Here is a 19,497-nt window from a genome sequence, read left to right on the forward strand (position 1 = left end):
TTCCTATTTAATGGAAACATTGAAATCGCAAAATTGTGTTTTCTCAAGATTTAGCAGAATATCAACCAAGCTTTACGCACATTTGTAATGGAAGCATAGCTATAGTTACAGTGGAAAAAATATCACCTTAATCTGAGGGATTTAATTAACTATATCCATCAAAAAGCTTTCATAATAATTGGAAGCAGTATGCTTTTGACTCAAGTATTGACAAAGATTATTGTAAAGCTTCTCTTTCTTTTCTTTAAGGATTCTGTTCAGTAGTAGAAGCAGAAAAAACTATGCTTTATGTAGCATCTGTTCAGTCATCATCATCACCCGTAATTGGTTTCACCTGGTTGTTGAATGCACCGTCTCCAGGGCAACACTTCCAGACAATTCCCTCTTAAAACAAGGTTCAGCGTTTTAAAGAGAGGTTGCTTCAGATTTTTTTCTTTTTTTACAGATAAATTTGCCTTAATTTCATAGAGGCAACACAATCAGAAGGAAACAAGCAGACAATCCAGCTGGTATACAGCTGGCTTTGTTTTTACATCCCGTCTGAACTACATCATTGTCACATGTTGCTGGAGCTTTTACTGTCCATAGACATTTTTTCCTCTTAGTATCAAGCAGCTTATGCAATTAGGTAGGTTTACATGCTAAACACTGTGACTAATAAAATAATAACAAATAACACCCATTATCATCCATCCATCCATGTGCAATCCTAAGATATCATGATGTAAATGCAAATGGTAGGAAAAAGAAACATAAATGCTGTCGTCTTTTTTAAGTGTATATATCCAGGACAGTAAACTCGATGCAAACTTTAGTAAATGTTTGTTGGCATGGTGCCAAGACAGAGCGCTGTGCACAAAAACAGTCCAATTTCATTCAACACACAGATGCTGATCAAAGTCACCTGACTTTGTGGAAGCTGTCCAAGTACAAACAAATTTCCTCTTTTACAAAAATGCCCGTGGGGTTCACTTACAGGAAAACTGGGCAAACAAAATGTCAGTCTTGAAAAAAAGCAAACAAGGCACACCTGGAGGGAGGCTGAAAGGAAAAGAGAAAGCAAAAGAAGGAGGTGGACATGTCTTATGGAGCTCTATACTAAATAATAACATTCTTTATGAATTAAATATAAAGTAGTTATGCATAAGCTTCCTTTGTGTACCAATAATAAAACATGTTGCATGCAGTAAAACAACCAAATTACACTCTGAAGCACTGATTTACAGTATCCAAGAAACCACTCCCGGCTTTGAACATCGAGCTCTGCACATGCTTCACACTTGGATATTTTCTCTCTTGCTTCACCTCCTTCCTCCCCAGCTGTAGGCTATACCCACATCTCATTTGTGCTGCTCCTTTGATGGCACAAGCAGGTGGAAACCTACCAGGATGCTGAGTGTGCAGCACAATATACAGACAACGCTGCCGCTGCTGAACTGATTCGAACATAGATGTGAGTCACCACCCCGAAAAAAATGATGCTGCGGGAGCACAAACACTGGCTGCCAAACAACAGGGGAGAAGAGTGAAACAAGAGGGCTACATCAAACAGCTGGACACAGCGGAGAGTCAAAGCACTGAGCGAAAGAAGCAGCTGCTTGTGTTGCCGGGATGGCATGAATCTCTACCGGTAATACCAAATAACCATGTAAGTGTTGTAAAACACAATGAAGACAGAGATGAACTTAATTTAATTGGCGTAAGACCTGATGATCCATCTACTGTCTAAGAAGTACTTATAAAACATGCAGTGCTCTGAAAAAGTATTTGAACACTTACACGTTTCTTCTGTTTTTGCATTTGTTGTGACGCTGCAAAAGTTTCAGATCTCCAAACCAATTTTATCTTGAGTAAATATAAAAATAAATTTTAAGAGAGACTATTTCAGTTATTAATTTTCCTTGTTTTTTTGAATGATTAATGTAATTAAACACGTTATTTGACATGTTTAATTTCACTTGGCACGCCTGTCTCTGATTACACCCCAACTTGTTGGGCAACAATTATCTTCACCAAACTCAAGACTTTTGAAAATTGTTTTGCAGCTGGACAAAAGTGGAATATTTTGAGGGTGTGCGTCATATTACATCTGGCATAAAGCCAACATAGCATTAAAAAAAGTGATATCAGTCAAACACGGTGGCCATAGCGTAGTGGTTTGACTTCAGGACGTGGAGAACTTACCATATTTGATAGAACCACAAAGCCAAAGTACAGTAACATGTTCACCTCAGAATGCCTAAAATGACTAAAGTAAAAGTTTTTGAGTGGCCTAGTTAAAGTCTAGATATAAATCCAATAGAGATGTTGTGTTATGACTTTAAAACAGGGGTCCCCAAACTTTCTCCTGTGAGGGCCACATAACTTGTCCCTTCTCTGATGGGGGGCCGGGGTCAGTTTGTAACAGAAAAAGTGTGACGATTGTAAGAGTGCTAAACATAAAAATGTATTGTTTTTCAGAAAGCACAATCAAATAACCTTTTCTGGATTCTTCAGAGAACAAAAGTCAGGAAATAACACTATTTATTAAATAAATAATAACCAAATAACACTGGGTTCTCCACATAAAAAAAAGGGTTAGGGTCAATTATATGCATATATAAAATAGTTACTAACTAATAGTTAATAATAAATAAAGTTCATTACTAAGGAACATTTTATTGCAAAAGTCCAACTTATCAAATAAAAATGCACATATATGAAAATACTCTGGTATTGTTCAGGGGGCCGGACCAAATGTGGAGGCGGGCCGCATCTGGCCCGCGGGCCGTAGTTTGGGGACCACTGCTTTAAAAGGACATAAGCTCAAAAACCCTTTGATGTGGATTTTCTAGCAACTCATACAAAAAATGGGCAAAAGTTTCTCACCTGTAAGACAAATGCACAATCAGCTATGAAAAACTCTTTACAACATTTACTGCTGTTGCCAATTGTAGCACAACTAATTGTAAAAAGTCATGTTAGCTCTTATTCTTACAAAATGAAAGCAAGTTTGTTTGCTAATCAGAAACATTTAATTGTGACACAATAAATAAAAAGGTAAATTCTTTTTCACTGCACTTCACTGCAAACAGGATAAAAATATTTTTGACACAATTACAGCTAAATAAGCTCCACTTTTATCTGCTTCTGCTACTGTCAGACAAAACAAGAGCACATCTGTTGGGGGTTCTGCTAATCTAAATATCTAATCCCTAATGAAAATAAGCATTCTTGTACATGAGAATCTTAAAAATTAATGCTGCGTGTGAAAAAGTGAGGGGGGTGGGAGAAAGTTAATGATCTTCCAAGGGAGTGGAAACATTTCACTGATCACCCTTAAAGCAAATTTCAGATTTCTCCTGCTGACATATTTCCTGCTAATTAAAGGTGCAAATAAAAAAAGTCTAAAAACATGCCAACCTCATGAAACAAAATCAAAAATACAATTCGCAACAGAATAAAGTGATTAATTTTCTCTTTATTGGAGCCAATTATTTCACAAACACCAATTTAATTGTGACATGTGGTATGGTGTGTACAAGAGCAATACTATGAAACTAAACTGAGTTAAAAAAAACTAATTAAAGGTGATACTTGAGCTATCTTTAGCTATTTAAAGAAAAATTATTAAGATAATGCAAATGCCTAAAGTTTTTTAAAAATATAATTTGTTATATTTTTCTGCCATAATGTCTCCAGGTGTAGGCCAAAGAAAGTTGAAACATGCTTTTATTTTCCTTTGATTCCAAAAGGTAGATCTCGGATTCACAAATCCTTTTATTCCTTTAAAATCTCCAGTTAAACCTCAGATGGCATAAATGATTTTTTAACACATTTAACTTCATAGCCCACATGCTTTAACAAGAAGGCCTTCAATTTGCTGCAATGATTTACAATACAGTTTAGTGGGCATCAGTGGAAGAAGAAAAATGAAAAAGCCCAGCACAGCCCCTAGGCTTTTTGATATTGGCTGTAAAAGAAAAGCCTCATTTTCTGCATCTCAGCTTTATTTTGTTTGAACTGAGATCTGAGTGTGTGGTTATGGTGGAATATGTTGAAACATGAGCAGTGATGGAAATATCTGGACATAAATATTACTAAAACTGTAGTTTACACAGATGATATCAACGTAAATACTCGCATGCTTTTATTTTAGCTGAGGAGATTATAATACAATATTTCACAATAACAATTATATAACCGGTTTAAGATGTTTCAAAAAGTTTAATGTTAAAAAAGTACTTATGTGTGATCAAGGTTTAAAAAGTTTAAAGTGTCTCTAAAGGTCCAAATACTGTTTACTTTCTTCAATTAAGTATTTTATTTAAAAATCTTTGTGAATTTTTGGATAATTTTTTTAAATTACATTTTTATGAAAAGACTTTTTAAAAATGTTGCTTCCTGGATTTCTGAAGGGTTTAATCCGTCAGATCTCAGCACACAGCAGCATATTTTAATTTAATTGTACCAATGACCAAAGTAAAACAGTAGGAAAGTTACCTGGATACAATTTGTCAACAATCAAGTGTCTGTCCTAAAAATCTTCCAGTAAATGATCAGGAATCTCATTTTACAACCAGATTGAAAACAATTACTGAACGTCAAAGTCAGAGAGAGTTGCATGATAAATGCACTCAGTTTTGTACTTCGACCAAATGCTACCATGAACTTTCTAAGCATCTTCTTAAATTCAAACTATTTTAAAAGAGAGATTATTTAACACAAGCCTCACCTTCTGATGCAAACAAACAAGTTTTGCTCCAAAACAAGAAAATAGATGATACCAAGAACAGCATATGGGCAATTTTTCAGCAACACTCCTTGTTTGTTAATAGAAAGAAGCTCCTCTGCCATTTTAATACATTGGCACAAGAACAGTTTCTCCTTTCATGCCTGATATTAACATCTGTGACCTGTGTCTGACCACCTAATAGGGAAATGTAATTACAACAAATTCAAATCATCTCAGTGCATCGTAAAAACGTTTATATATTTAAATTAGAGAAGCACAGTTGCCAACCTGCTTGGAAGCTAAGAAAATTTGTTCTTGTTAAGCTTTATTGGTCAGTTGGCAAGTCATCTGTGATCAGAAAACACTTTTCCATTTTAAAAATCGACATGAATTAATCTCTAGTAACAACTTTACAGCAATGCTAAACATATCCAAATTAAAAAGACTCATCAATGTTGTTTCCTATTGGATACATTTAAATGTTTCAGATCACACAAATCAAATTTTAAATTAATTTACTTTAATCTCTTAATCAGTATCTACAGCCTCAACTGGGTCTCAGTAGTGACAGATCTGTACAATAAAGAAATAAGTGAAATAGAACCCTTCTAATAACAAGAAGTAGGTTAAAAACACGTTATACCCCAACCAACAGGAACTTAAGAACAGAAGAGTGACTGACATCATGATAGTGGATGTAACCATGTATTTATTTCCACATAAAGCAGATAATAGTCAGTCAGGTCAGATTTTATGACCGAGCATGAACATGCTCTAACTAAATCACTAAAGAATGCGTGTTGGCATCAGGTCACATGAGGGGCAAAAACTTAAAACTATTATGCAAGAAAGTGGCTCACTCAATAGAAACTGGCTTTTAGGATCCCAGACTAAAGTGCTGACTACAAAAGTAATGCATCAACTATTGTCTTAAGCCAAAAAACTGCCAAAGAATCACAGATGTCAATGCTAAAACACCAAAGTAAAACAACTTTTATTTTTTGCTTTTCTGCTGCATAATTGATTCCTTCCATACTGACAAGTGCAAGAAAAAAAAGACCCTAAACAGTGTTTTCTTGCAGCCAAGCACACTTCATCGTGTGGCAATTTAAAATAAGAAAAGCAGGTCAACAGCATCAGTCCCAGCTCATTAACTACAGTGACAGTCTATTCTACAAACTAAAGTTGCTTCTGCTGGATAGATGTATTCCCTCACTATTCCTTTCTCTACCCGTTTTTAATCTAACAGATCAAATAGGGCACCTTTCATAAAGTCAAAAATTTAATTTGAAAAATATGAATGTGTTTTCTACAGCATCGGAGCTCATTATGATTTTAGCATCAAATATAGTCTGGCCATTTGTCCCTCCGCAAAGCTGTGAGACGTGTCTGTTGTGGATCAACTGGGTGAATAGCAAAAAAATATCTTCAAAGCTCACAGTTAAGGGAAAAGTAGTTGAGTATGGCTTCTCAGGGTCACCAGGACTCCATAGCAATTAGATTTCATCTACATCCCAATCAGAGTAGTTAAACTCCACTGAGACATTGGGTTTGATTAGATGAGACTAAGATTGAATTGCGAAATAGAGATTTTGACATGTTTATTTCTCAAAATTACCTCTAAATGTTTAGGACTACCCTGAGATGCTAAAATATTTTTATTATAGAAGCCTACAAATGTTAGTGGACAGTCAAAAACATCTTACAGATCAAGCTAGGGCATAAACAACTATTTCATTTGAGAAACTTCCTCAATACTTTGTATAGTTTTGAAGCATGTGGCAACAGTAGAAAGGAAATACTACCTTTTAACAGGAATACCTCTTAGCAGCATATGGCTCAGGTTAAGGGCAAATCCAACGTGACCAAGTGGGGTTTTAAGAGCAGACCAGATTTTTAACCAAAATAGAAATAAAAGGCAGAACTGTTGGATGCACGATTATCCCACTTCAATAAAATATTAATATATTAAATATGTTTTTGTCCACATATCATTACCAGAGGTATCAATGTGCGCTGACAGCGCTGTGTGAATGATTTAGCTCTACAAACCTCTTTTTCCTTTTATTGTGGAGCTTTGATCTAACATTTGCACTTTCACTGGCTGTTTATCTGAGGGTATAACAGAAATAAATGGCTGACAATTTCCTAAACAACTGAACCCTACAATGCTTGCTGACATGATTAATTGAGAAAATTAAGACAAACTTGGGTGTTTTGCCTGAAGAAGTAAGAACTAATAAAACAAGTTGGAGACATTGATTCAAAATGAAACCAGTGAATTTATCAAAACACGTAACATTGATTGGATTATAGTGGCTTTCTGAAAGTCTTAAGGCCTCCGGACTGATGTGGTGACTGATTAGAGATCAGAAAACGTCTCACGTCGTCTCTCTAGATGGCAAAATCATGCTCTTTTTAAGGCACTATTTGTCTCGAGTGTGAAGAGGCAGAAGCGGCATACAGATGTAGAAGACTGATCAAAACTGATGAGTATTTAGCACAGAGAAAATGTAGAAAAACTGAAAACATCTTCAGTCAAAAGCAAATCTAAAACTTACAGCAAAGCAATTCTTCCAAGCAGAAAAAAACAACCTGTCAAAAAGAGAATATGCGCCAACATTTCTTTCCAACGATAAATAGCGTCTCTACATCCACTGAGAACAATAAGAACCTCCACTACCTTTGATTCTTTGTAGCAGAACTTTGCTTTCTGAATTTAGAGTGTTTATCCATCCATTTTCTATGCTCTTTAAGGACTGCTGTAGTCTATCTTTCTAGCAAAGTCATTCTATATCCTAGACAGTTTATCAAAAAGCTACATAGAGAAAACATTACTTCCACACTCGGCGAGAGTGTGGGAGAAAACACACCGAGACAAACGGCTGAAGGATTATTTCTTCTTAAAAATCATAAATGCTGCTTCGACTGCCATGGCACTATCATTAATCATCTTTTGCCACCTGTTTTGAAATGCTGGATGTCTCAAAGGTAGATGGAAAGATTGAGACTGTTCTCCCACGATGACATTTTGAGGGCGGTGAGAAATGAATCGAGGCCGTCATTGTGGCCCTCTTAAAGGCCCAAGCAAAGTACAATCATACAGTAATTACAGGAAAGCACTTTAAAACCTAAATGAAACAGCAAGAACTACTGTAAATCCAAGTGTGAATGCATTCATACTGCATCATTTGCACATTTTAAGACAAAAGCAACAAAGATGTCAGTGAAAAACGACACAGGACTACATAGGTAAAGTGCCCAGCCTCCAGGGGCCAATAATGATAAGGAGCTCTTCCAACTGTTTGATGTTTAGGTCAGCAGCACATTTGAGCAAATGAATAACTTTATGATTTGCTTTGCCATCATTGGATAAAGTGGCTCTGAAACTTGCAATAAGGTGCAAATAATATCTGGGTAAAATCAGTGTCAAGCGTTTTGGCACATTGTGCTTATCAGACACACACATATACACACACAGGGATGACATATGTGGGTCAAATGCACACTTAACGTATAGGAAGTCTTGCTGATGGTGCATTTCTTAAAGAAGTGTTCAACTCATGTCAGGAATGACCTTAATTGATAATATAATTCTGCCAATGACTTTCTCATAGATGTAGAGACGGGTTACCTCATCATATGTTCCAACCAATCATTGTAATTTGTTTGACATGTCTTTGTATAGTATAAAATACGTCTTCAGTGTGATCATTAATTTTTTTCTACCTGGGAGCCGCATGTGTGGCTGAGCGGTGGAGAGTGATTGTTTTGTAACCAATAAAACAGACCTGGTTCAGAACATGTGCTTGAATAAACTGGCAATGGAGAGAAAATATTTTGCTGTCCTGTCACTTGTAATAAACGTAATGTGCATCGCACTCTGCTGAGGATCTTTGATGAGGAAGGAGTTTACAGAAACGCCTGGCTAACCTTAGCTTGTTTCCATTTCACTCATGAAAACTTTCATGATGTGAAGAGAAATTTAATTATATTTATAAACCAGGGAAAACAATCGGCCAAGCAGAAAAAATAACGAATACGACTAAAAATAAACATTTATGAAAAAAAATGACAAAAACTTCAAACTTCACTCGTAAAAAGTAAAACATTACATTTGTAAAAAAGTTGCCCGTAATGAAGTCATCCAAAATGCTTTGCATCAACCTTGGTTGTGACAGAGTCCCTGACAAGCAATCTGTCACCTGCTCCGGATTCAGGCTTAAATATTTCAACAGCCTTCAGGAAAAGTGCTGAAGTGGCTCACAGTGGATTCTACTACTGAGCAATTAAAAAAGCTGAGAAGTCAAAAGAGGCTGCAATGTTGACTGAAAGGAACAGAGGCCAAACTGAATTATTTTTACAGAGTAAAATAGTTTAAATAAAATCAGAGGAAAAATGAATGGATTTCACTGCTGCTGCCAGTGTGCAGTCACGGTTTCGGACAATCTAGATTTGTTATGCTTTTGTTATACGCCTCAGTTTGCCGCAGGAATAGTTCAAGGCGGAAAAGATGGAAAAATGTGGAATATTCTCTTACCTGTGACTGATAACTCTGTAGTCCTCCGAACAACAAAGTTCCCAAACGGTATTTCACAGGTGTAATTCCCAATGTCATCTTCTCTCACTTCTTTGATGAACAGAGTGTCCCTCCTTCTCTCTATGGTTTGTCTCCACTGCTTTGGCTTGCAGTCCTTTTGTTTACAAATCAAATGACAGACATAAGCAAAGGTTTCAGACATATATGGTCTATAGTTACTGCACTGATTTCAGTTGCACTATTTAAAATGTTTACATCATGACCACAGTCAGAGGGGAACAAAAGACTTAAGAGCATTATTCTAATTTGAACAAATTGAAGAATAAAGCAATTAAATTATCTATCAAATAATAATTAATACCTATGCATTCATGACTTGTTGTTTACTACTTAGTCATTGGCAAAAAAGATAAATATATATATTTTTAACATCTTCTCATTTTAACTATAGTTAGGGGTCTGGAACTGGTGGTTCAAGAGCTCCAACGTCTCTTTTGACTTTTCCTAGTGGCTCGTTTAAACTTAGCTAAAAATTATAGCTGATGTTTTATATACAGTACAGACCAAAGGTTTGGACACACCTTTCTAATTCAATGGGTTTTCTTTATTTTCATGACTATTTATAAGGCAAGAAATCCCACTTATTAACCTGACAGGGCACAACTATGAAGTGAAAACCATTTCAGGTGACGACCTCTAGAAGCTCATCAAGAAAATGCAGAGTGTGTGCAAAGCAGTAATCACAGCAAAAGGTTGCTACTTTGAAGAAACTAGAATATAAGGGGTATTTTCAGTTGTTTTACACTTTTTTGTTTAGTGCATATTTCCACATGTGTTATTCATAGTTTTGATGCCTTCAGTGTGAATCTACAATGTCAATAGTCATGAAAATAAAGGAAACTCATTGGATTAAAAGTTGTGTCCAAACTTTTGGTCTGTACTGTATATTGATTAACAAATGCAGGTTGTTGCACTTTCATTATTTTCTCAGCAACAGAATGTCACTAAATGTACCAGTAATATCTTTAGATATGTTTTTTATCTTGTCATGAAGTAGAACATTATTTTTTATTTACATCATTTTCCATAAAACAAAGCATAGATTCTCTTTTTTCATGCAAATGTTCTATGCTTTTTCTCTTTTGAAAAACATAAAAATAGAAATAAAATGGTGGCTCTTAAAAAATGACAAGTACTGTATTGTAAAAGTCACAGACTTCTGCTCTAAGTGAAGAGGGAATGTATACTTTTGTGGCCCAATTAGAAAATATTGCAGAATGACTGATCACAACAATGGCCAGATACATTGCCTTATATTTATATATATATATATATACTTTTTTGTTCTGGGTAGCAAAACCTTCTCCCTGAAGGTAACAGCCTAAATGCAGTAAAAAGTGGATGCTTTTTACTTGCTAGGATAATTTTTGCTTCATCATCCAAGCTGACATCCAGCAGCTTTCTGGCAGCAGATAGTACTTTCCTCTATGTGTTCTTTTGTGTTTCCGTTATGCCACAAAACCAGCAGGTAGTACAAAATGTTAAAACCTTCTCCACACAAAAACACTGTGGGCTGTCTTCAGCAACAAATGAAGCCAACTTTTTTTTTTTTTTAATAATAGCGAGTCTGTCCCTTTTTTTCTGAATTGGTTCTTTTATTGCTTCCACTTTAACCTGATATCTACAACCAACCCGAGTTGCTTAAATTCATTAAAGGTCTTTGCAGACTATGCATTGATGATTGTAATGTCAGATTTTTGGGATGCAATATATAGCATTAATAAACTGGATTCTTTAAAATTGCATCCATTTCATATAAACCTTAATCCCTAACATTTTATGAATAACATGGGAAGCAGATCACCAATGTTAAGAACAACCTAGTTCACAATAATCTGATTGATATATGAACAAACACAGCTCTGTATTTTACTGAATTGCTCTTACTCAAAATAAAAATGGGACAACAGTTGTTTACTTCCTTCATCGTGTCACCCTGACACTTCATTTTTGTCATGAATTGTGAGTTTTTGAATGGACCAAAATGCAGACAGGGTCTGGAAGCATTGGTCATGTTGAATGTTTTAATGAAAAAAAGATGAAAAAAACAAAACAAAACAGGCAGCACAGGGAGCCAGAGCAGAAAAAACTATAAATCCAAGGAAAAAGCCAGCAGGAAACATGGGGAATATTACAGGATATAATGGGGAAATTAATGGTGAGAAAACAGGAGGAACCAGCAAAGAGTGTGAGGGAGAAGGGTTTAAATACTGTGAGAGTGAATGTTGTAAATATAAGACCTGGGCTGATTAGCTAATGAGTTGCAGGTGTGTAGGGAGAGCAGAAGGCAGGCTGAGGAGACAGAGACTGAAAATGGCACAGGAGGCAAGGGAGCGCACACAGGGGACTAAGGAAATGAGTCTAAGAGTAATAAGGAATAACTAGACACAATAAATAAATGTTATAAACTAGAATCCTTAAGAAGAACTGAACTAAGGTAAAACAGAAACAAGGCTGATCCAATTAAAAAAAAGACTAAGGAACACAGAATCATAATGAAAACAGAATCAATAAATCAAACTCCGTAACAACTCAACAACCCGTGATGCTAACAATTTCCAATTAAAATAGGACAAAAAATTTATTTGAAGGCTGGTGTCTTCTGTAAAGATGAAGTGAGAAACAGTGTGTAGGACGGTGTGTTTCTGTGCACAGAACCCAAAGATAACTAGCTGCATCTCTCAGATCAGATGTGACTCACCATTATTCTTTAATTTCTTTAGGTATGTTTTCAAAAACAGATCATCTGGGAAATTTGCCCTACGTGTGTGAGAAGCAGTGCAGTTTGATAAATGGATCACTAACAGTAGTAAAGTTTTGCTTACACTAGCCTTTCGGTCGTTAGGTTATTGACAAGGCAGTAAGAAGCTAATTCAAAGACGGGTTATTTGTAAGAACTGTAGATATTAGAAAATTGCTGAAAATGTGGAATGATTCTGAACTATGCAAGATAAAAGTGTCATACAAGCTTCCTTCTCAGACAGTTGGGTTTAAAAAACAGTCTTGAGTTGTTTGTGCAGCACAGCCAAGTTTGCATTGCCTTTGATCCGTTAAGCTGCATTGATTATTGAAAATATATTGGCCAACTTAACCGTAGCTAAAATGAAATTACGCCATTTTGTCTGCTTACCATACAAATAAAAGAGATTGTAAATTGGCCAAAAAACTTTAATCAGTGAATTTACTTTGATGTAAAAGAGTCAGGTTGTTCATAGACATATAAACTCTGGTTAAAAAGAAAATAGCTATGTAGGTTAGGTCCATTTCCAATATGAAAGCTATGATTTATGGGTAATAGTGTAAAGCAACTTTATATTTTAGGGATATTTTATGTCATTCAGTGGTTAGGGATGCTGCTTCCTCAGCTAACTCCTTGAAAGATGGGACTGACAAGCACTCAGGCCAACACTCACCAGGTGGTTCAGCACACAATGAAAAACAGCCCGAAAGAGCAAAATGATTTAATTACCCTCCTTCTGTATCTCAGCTCATGCTACCATGTAGGTAGTGAGAGGAAGGCAGGTACAGCCTTTCAGGATCAGCTCAGAGCTCGGAGATTTGGGGCCACCTGAGGCAAAGAAAACTGGGGCACAGCGGGTCCGCCTCTCAGAATTTAATCAGCCACCAGCAAAGTGAGAGCCAATAACTGGAGGGTGTGGAGCCCACAGTCATTGTCTGCTATTTTAATTTAATTTCTGCAGGAGAGCAAAGCGATTTGGCCATCTTATCCGGCGGAGTAACATTTGATGAATTGGTCTGCGAGCTGCACCTAACAGCTCTGTCTAAGAAGCCTGTCGGACAGAGAGGTTCTGGCTGGGTCAGTTACACTCTGTGGGCCCACAACTTCTCATTAGAAGGAGGATTAGGTTTAAAACCAGAGAGCCAGATAAATGTGTTTACATAGCAAATCAATATGCTTTAGCTGTATATTAATCATTTTGAGTTTTAGAAGCTAAATGAGATAAGGTAAGGTGAGTTTATTAACCTTAGGTAGGTTTGTCTTGGTCAGAAAAGAGAGACCAATGTCCATTAAATCATAAAACCAGGAAGGTGCAGAGATAGATAGATCGTAGGCAGTGCAAGAGAATCTGCCATAAATAACTTCTGCATAATAACTTTACTCAGACAAAAAGGTTAAAAATAATAATTAAAATCCCCAAATAGGAAATCCCTACCTATGATGACTGTGAACCGCTAACCAAAAGGAGAGATATATCAAGTGTCGGTGAAATTATTCAAATAAAGAAGAAATATATATTTCAATGATCCTTTAAAATAAAATGCCTCTTACCTTGTACCAAACTATTTTCGGTTCCACCCCCGGCTGTATGAAGTCCTCGATGTCTGGGCAGGTGATGTTTTTACATTTGCTTAGTTCTGCCTTCTCAAAGAATCTCATTTTGGAGTTGTAGCAAAGGTCTGTGTCATTCTCTGCCACTATGAGGGACATGGACACCTTCATGCAGTATGTGGAGTTCCTGGAATGACAGAGTGATAAAAACCAGTTAGAATGAGGAAAAAGGGATTATACTGAAGCCCTGAAAGGCCTGCAAAGCAGAGCTTTTCAGTACTCCCTTTGGTTAGCTGTAAAAATGCTGCAAGGTTCACTCTGATTCAAAGCAGTGAGTCATTAAATGTAAAAACACCTATAGGAAGAATTTTTCTTGTTTTTTGATGGTAAATTTCCTTCAAACAACAAATTAGTATCTAAGCAATTCCAGATTAATTTAATGTTTTAGTGAGTTCCACAAATGGAACCGTTTCTTGATTGCAATTTTTCATTCTTAATGCACATTCGTTTGTTTTAACGGTGTGGAGCAAGATGTTTAGCAAAGTGACAGCTCCAGAGAACTGATAGAGAATTTGTTTTCACACATTAGCCCTTCGTAGAGCCAGCTACAGTAGCAGAAAATTATCTTCTGCAGCTGATGTACTGTAACTGCTCAGGTCATATACATAAAGACAAGAATTTACAACCCGAGGCAGAGGCAGCATAAAATGGGAGGTTGCTTGTAACGCCTGAGCCTTCATGCTTTGTCTGTGTCTAAAGATAATAGCTGGGAATCATCCTGAGTGAAAGAAATGTTTGATATTGCTGCTGAGGTAGGTGGTTCATTTCAAATATATGTACAAGACCTGGAGGAATGTAATGGTTTTGTTCCTGTGCAGAACTTAATGTCAGGAGCTTAAAGACAAATAAGGTGCAAGGTAAGATGTTTGAAATGGAGGAAAAAACCTTCCTCAATTCACCATGACGTGTGTGTATTTGTGCCGCAACAAATTCAGCAAAGATGATTTAAGGAGGTGGTTCTCTTTAAAACACCAACAATTATTTCCACTGGATTTATGTCAAGCGGTATGTTGACAAAGGTCAAATTTTGGAAGAACAACTTTTCTCTTAGCTGTTCTGGTTTCTTTCCATACATGGATTACTCGTGTTGCTACCAACACCTGGTGAAAATTGTATGTCATTGGCACCTTTACAAATATATTTACTATGACAAATTCTTATGTGTTTAGTACTTATTTTACCTGTTGTAAGTAGTACAAATTATTTTTGCCCTGTTTTCTTTAATACAACATGTAAAGAGACTGTTATGAATTAGTTTTATTATCGTTAATAACAATTCGACAATGAATTGTTTTATTATTACAAGAAACTTATGTCCAATAAGTTTCTGATTAGAAACAGATACTTGCCTTTGTGCTTAAAAACAATGTTCAATTATGACATTTATGAAGTTTGGAATGCTTTTATTTTGAAGAACCAGTAGAGCATTACATTTTGTTGAGTAAATTGTGTGACGTAATCACATTTAGATTTCCAAAGCATTTGTTGACGATTGTTCATTTCAGAAACCCAGTCAGCGCAGATACAACTATTTCCCATTTTCCTTTATCATCTGTTATCAATTTATAAGAAAAAAACTTGTTGTAAAACACTAAATCAATCTGACTGAGTCTTCTCCTGTGATTATAGAGAGGTTTGTAATAATACTGATCACATCTCTTCCACGCCAGAGTAAAGTTGGAGGCTGGAGCCGCCGCTTGAGCAGTTCTTAACGGAACATAGAAATCAATCGGCACATTGATCCACTGTAAAAGTTGTGCTATTTGAAGAAGGAGATCAGAAGCAAATGTTGTGGGTGATCAATAAATTCAATGAAAGCACATTTTCTGTGCCCAAACAGGCTAATAAGGCTGTCACAGTTGACAAGTACTCGAGGCTGACTGCAGCAAATCCCCGCTGGTTTAAAGACCAAACAAATTGGCAGTATTTAGCGAAAATCTCACTGCTAATTTTCCAAAGCTGGTTACACAAATTGAGCTGAACCAACAAACAATTACAAACATGTTAAATCCTTACATAATTGTGTCGTATTAACGGCCTTGTGGATTAGCATCACACATGTGACTCCTCGCTACAGTATCAGCTTTAAAATCCCTCGCCCCTCTGAACCGGCCCGCGCTGTTGGCGTCCCTTACAATACGGGCGCTGTTTTTCGTGAAGCCCTGATGCAAATGTGACATGATGTGGAGATTATCCCAGACAACTTCCACCAGATGGACACCTGTGCAAATGAGATCCCACGGGCGCGCCCTTTTCTCTGCTAAATATTCTGGGCAGCGCTGATAAACTCGTCGACTGGCTGAGGAAGACAGAGAGAGAGACGGGGGGAAATTGTGTCATCTGCTCCGCATGAGTGATTGATGGTGTGAGCCAACACTTTGTCCTACGGTGTCTTTCCAACATTTCACATCCATCAGGAAGCTTTTCGAGGTTGAAGAGCTGGGCGATCTCTTCACTTTTCTCTAAGTAGCGGAAAATCTGTTCAAAGGACGAAAAAAAAAAAGCAGGAGGAGGATTCCACACTCCCGAGACTTAATTGTGTGCCGTGCAGTCAGCATTTTGTGAAACTCTGCGTACTGCGGTTACGGTGATAACAAGCTAGGTGACACTATGGCATTAATGGGTGAGTGTGTCACTCGGATGTGTCAAAGTAAAGCAGATATGCAATGCTGCGGCAATGATAGATGGCGTCCTGCACACATCATCTCGGAGAGGTGTCAGCCTGACAGCTACCGGATACAGCTGGAGGGCAGGCACAGGGTTTGAGATGCAATATGCAGCAAATTCTGTGAAATTATGAGGAAAGGGCCAGGAAGGAGTTAAACAGGCTGTTCAAAGCTTCACTTTACTGTAACATATGCATGGGATTTTGCTCCAATTAAACTTATAGGAGAACATGCTCTAGACACTCTTCTCATCTTCAAAAATAACTGACAACCTGCTACTGGAAGATGAAGCCAAAGCGAACCTGGCCTTTCATTCGCCAACTGTTTCGTTTAGTATTAAATAACAGGCGGCAGAATTGATTTGTAATTCTCCTGTGAATCTGCGGCACCTGGGGGGAAATTAATGAACTAACTTAATGAAGCTCTTAATTAAACTAACTCCTCCCTAATAGAAATGGAATGATGGAATAATTGCTTATTAAATATTACAGCTGGCTTTCAAGTGATAATATTCACTGGTGTAGAAGTCATCAGGTGAAAGGACATTTTGCCTGATGCAACAATTCCGGGTAACTCTACAGGAGCTGCAAACATCCACAACTCAGGTGGGAGAATCTGTTGACAGCAACATTTAGTTGTGCACTCCATAAATTAGGCCTTTAACAATGGGTGCACTGCAGTGGAAAAAAACCTGAGGAGTACCTTGATATTGAAGTGTGACATGTTCTTGCAGCCTTAGGTACAATGAACATTTCTTGGTTCTTGTGAAGTATGCACTGCCATTTTCTAAAAGATTTACAAAGAAATTGGTTTTCATAATCAGTTTGCATGAAAGATACCAGGGAGAAGTTAAGAAAGTTGCATAATGCTGACTGGGGTGATTTACTTTTGTTATGATTATTATCCAGTACAGGGGATTATTTGCTGTGTTAGTTAAAATAAAATCAATAAAATTCAATGTGAAAACGTTTATGGCTCGGAATAATTTCACAAAGTACTGTGTCACAGTTCAGTTACAGTATTTACAACACTGTGCAGGAAACTGTATCACCCATGATACTGTGTCAAATGCTTAAGCTCATTGAGGTCTCGCCCTACCATGCCTGCCCACAAAAAAATCAAGATAACCTAAACCAAGATAGAGCTGGCCCGGTTATCCTGAATCGGTATCTTACGTCTGCTTCATTATTTATAGCCAGAGCGAAGGTCACAGCAAGCAGTGGGAAGACTGGGGTTCCTACTTGTGGCACCAGCTCATAACTCACCTGTCAGCTCTAGCACCAAGTCCAGGATGATTAAGCATCCTGGTATCCAAAATCCGACTGGAGTCTAACATGCTCCTACTTATCCCCTGTAACAGTGTGGTACATTTCTGCCACCCTTAAACAACAGACTCTGTCCTCAAATCATCTAATAGTTTGTCACCATCCTTGTTTCAATCCTCTTGCTGACCTGCTCTTACTGTAGGAACACCACAGTGGAAGGATTGGACTGTGTGGTTAGTTTGGCCTTCAGCTCTCAGAATGAAGATAGTCAAACAGTATATATTGTGCAGTATGTAGCACAAATAACTAAATATGTTAGCCAAACAAAAAGAGTCATAAAGCTAAACAATTTGAAGCCAATCATGTTCTTCTTTTTGCAGTGAAAATTGACATGTTGGGATAAACGTAAGTACAACTCCTTGCAAGTCAGTGAAGGTAAAGCTAAAAACAAGGTAGCATATCAGCACAAAAACCTCATACCTAGTGTCAAGAGTGGTGGTGGATGGAGCATGATATGGGCATATTAACATCATTCATTATCAACCACAAACCTTCTGTATACCACAACTTTACAAAGTTAAAGTGTCTGAGAGCTTGAGCCTGTCCAAGACTCATGAAGTCATGACACAGGAGAAAAACACAAATCTACAACAGAATGGCTGCAAAAGCAGCAAGAAACCCCAACAGCCTGGCTAGTAAAATCCTTGAAAAAATTGAAGATGTCTCGATACAATCAATACGAGACAAATTAATAATTCATTTGCATCAAAATCAATACAAATTGACTCATTCACTGCAATGACAGAGACACTCATCCCCACTATTGGTATTTTCCCTATGAGGCAGACAGACAAAAAAAAAAAAAACAAGGAAAAGCCAAACAATGCTGCAAGTCACAAGCTCACCCTATAACACTGATGTTTGAGAGCAACTTAAAAAAGCCAGTAAAGCTCCTGTATCTACAACAGCATAGTAGTAAACCTCAATTATACCATGAGCTAAAACTATCTGGGTAAATATTTGCTTTATGGACCCAGACAACCCAATGACGGTGTTCGGTCGGACTGAGCTCTCCATTAAGATGTGGTTTCCACCTGCTAAGTTCAGAACAATGCAAAAAATATGGATGTGATGTGAAAAATGGTATTTAATAGAGTATTTTTCTTAATACTGGTATACAGTTTGAAATTGTATTTAGTATTGGGACAACCTCGTTCCTTTAACTCCACAACAGACAATATGATTGTCATCAAGATCTTCTCTGCTAAAAATACACAGTGCTGAAAATATTTGCATAAATCATCTCACTCCAAAAACCTACTTTAACCAAGAAGCAAGTCTTCAAACTCCTCTAAGCCTTTTTTAAATTGTACAACTCAAACTGACAAAAGTGCTTCTTCTGTGCAAATGCATTAGTCTGTCATTTTCTGTTCGATGCCTTAAGGGAGCTATTTTCACATTCTCTGACAGTCACAACTCATCTTTATGCTTACAACCTGATTTCATAACAAGCATAAACAATTTGTCTCGGTTGTTATTCTGTTCTAACTCTGTCATGACCTTATTCATTGGTCCCAAGGCCCTCTGGGTGTAATGAGTGAGCAGTCTAACTCCCATGCATATCAAACACAAACCAACCATTTCATATTATCACTGCTGGGCTCTTGCACTCTGAGAATGGGTTGTATTGGTGGAAAAAAGCTCTTTCAGTAGGAGTGATCATCTAGCTGTTGAAAATCATTGTACATTTTTGATTTGTTACCTAGCTTTGTTTAGAAGTTTAGCAACTAAGAAAACAGAATAATATAAATATTGAGATCAGATTTCTCTCATTGGTGCTTTTTGGCAATAAAAGGCAGGCTTACCACTTCAATGGTTGACACAAAGAAGTGAATCAGCAA

General features: G+C 37.0%; 1 protein-coding gene across 2 annotated transcripts in view; it reads right to left on the bottom strand.

Annotated features, from left to right (window-relative positions):
• Positions 1-19,497, bottom strand: part of LOC114140902 (interleukin-1 receptor accessory protein-like 1) — a 219,159-nt gene that overhangs the window by 112,615 nt on the left and 87,047 nt on the right. For both annotated transcript variants that reach the window (XM_028011198.1, XM_028011199.1), the window contains exons 4-5: positions 13,606-13,792; positions 9,255-9,408 (exon numbers count right to left, since the gene is read on the bottom strand). In XM_028011198.1, coding sequence (XP_027866999.1) covers positions 9,255-9,408; positions 13,606-13,792 — 341 coding nt within the window. The remainder of the gene's footprint in view (positions 1-9,254; positions 9,409-13,605; positions 13,793-19,497) is intronic.

The sequence above is a fragment of the Xiphophorus couchianus genome, chromosome 24, assembly GCF_001444195.1.
Source record: "Xiphophorus couchianus chromosome 24, X_couchianus-1.0, whole genome shotgun sequence".
Lineage (NCBI taxonomy): Eukaryota > Metazoa > Chordata > Actinopteri > Cyprinodontiformes > Poeciliidae > Xiphophorus > Xiphophorus couchianus.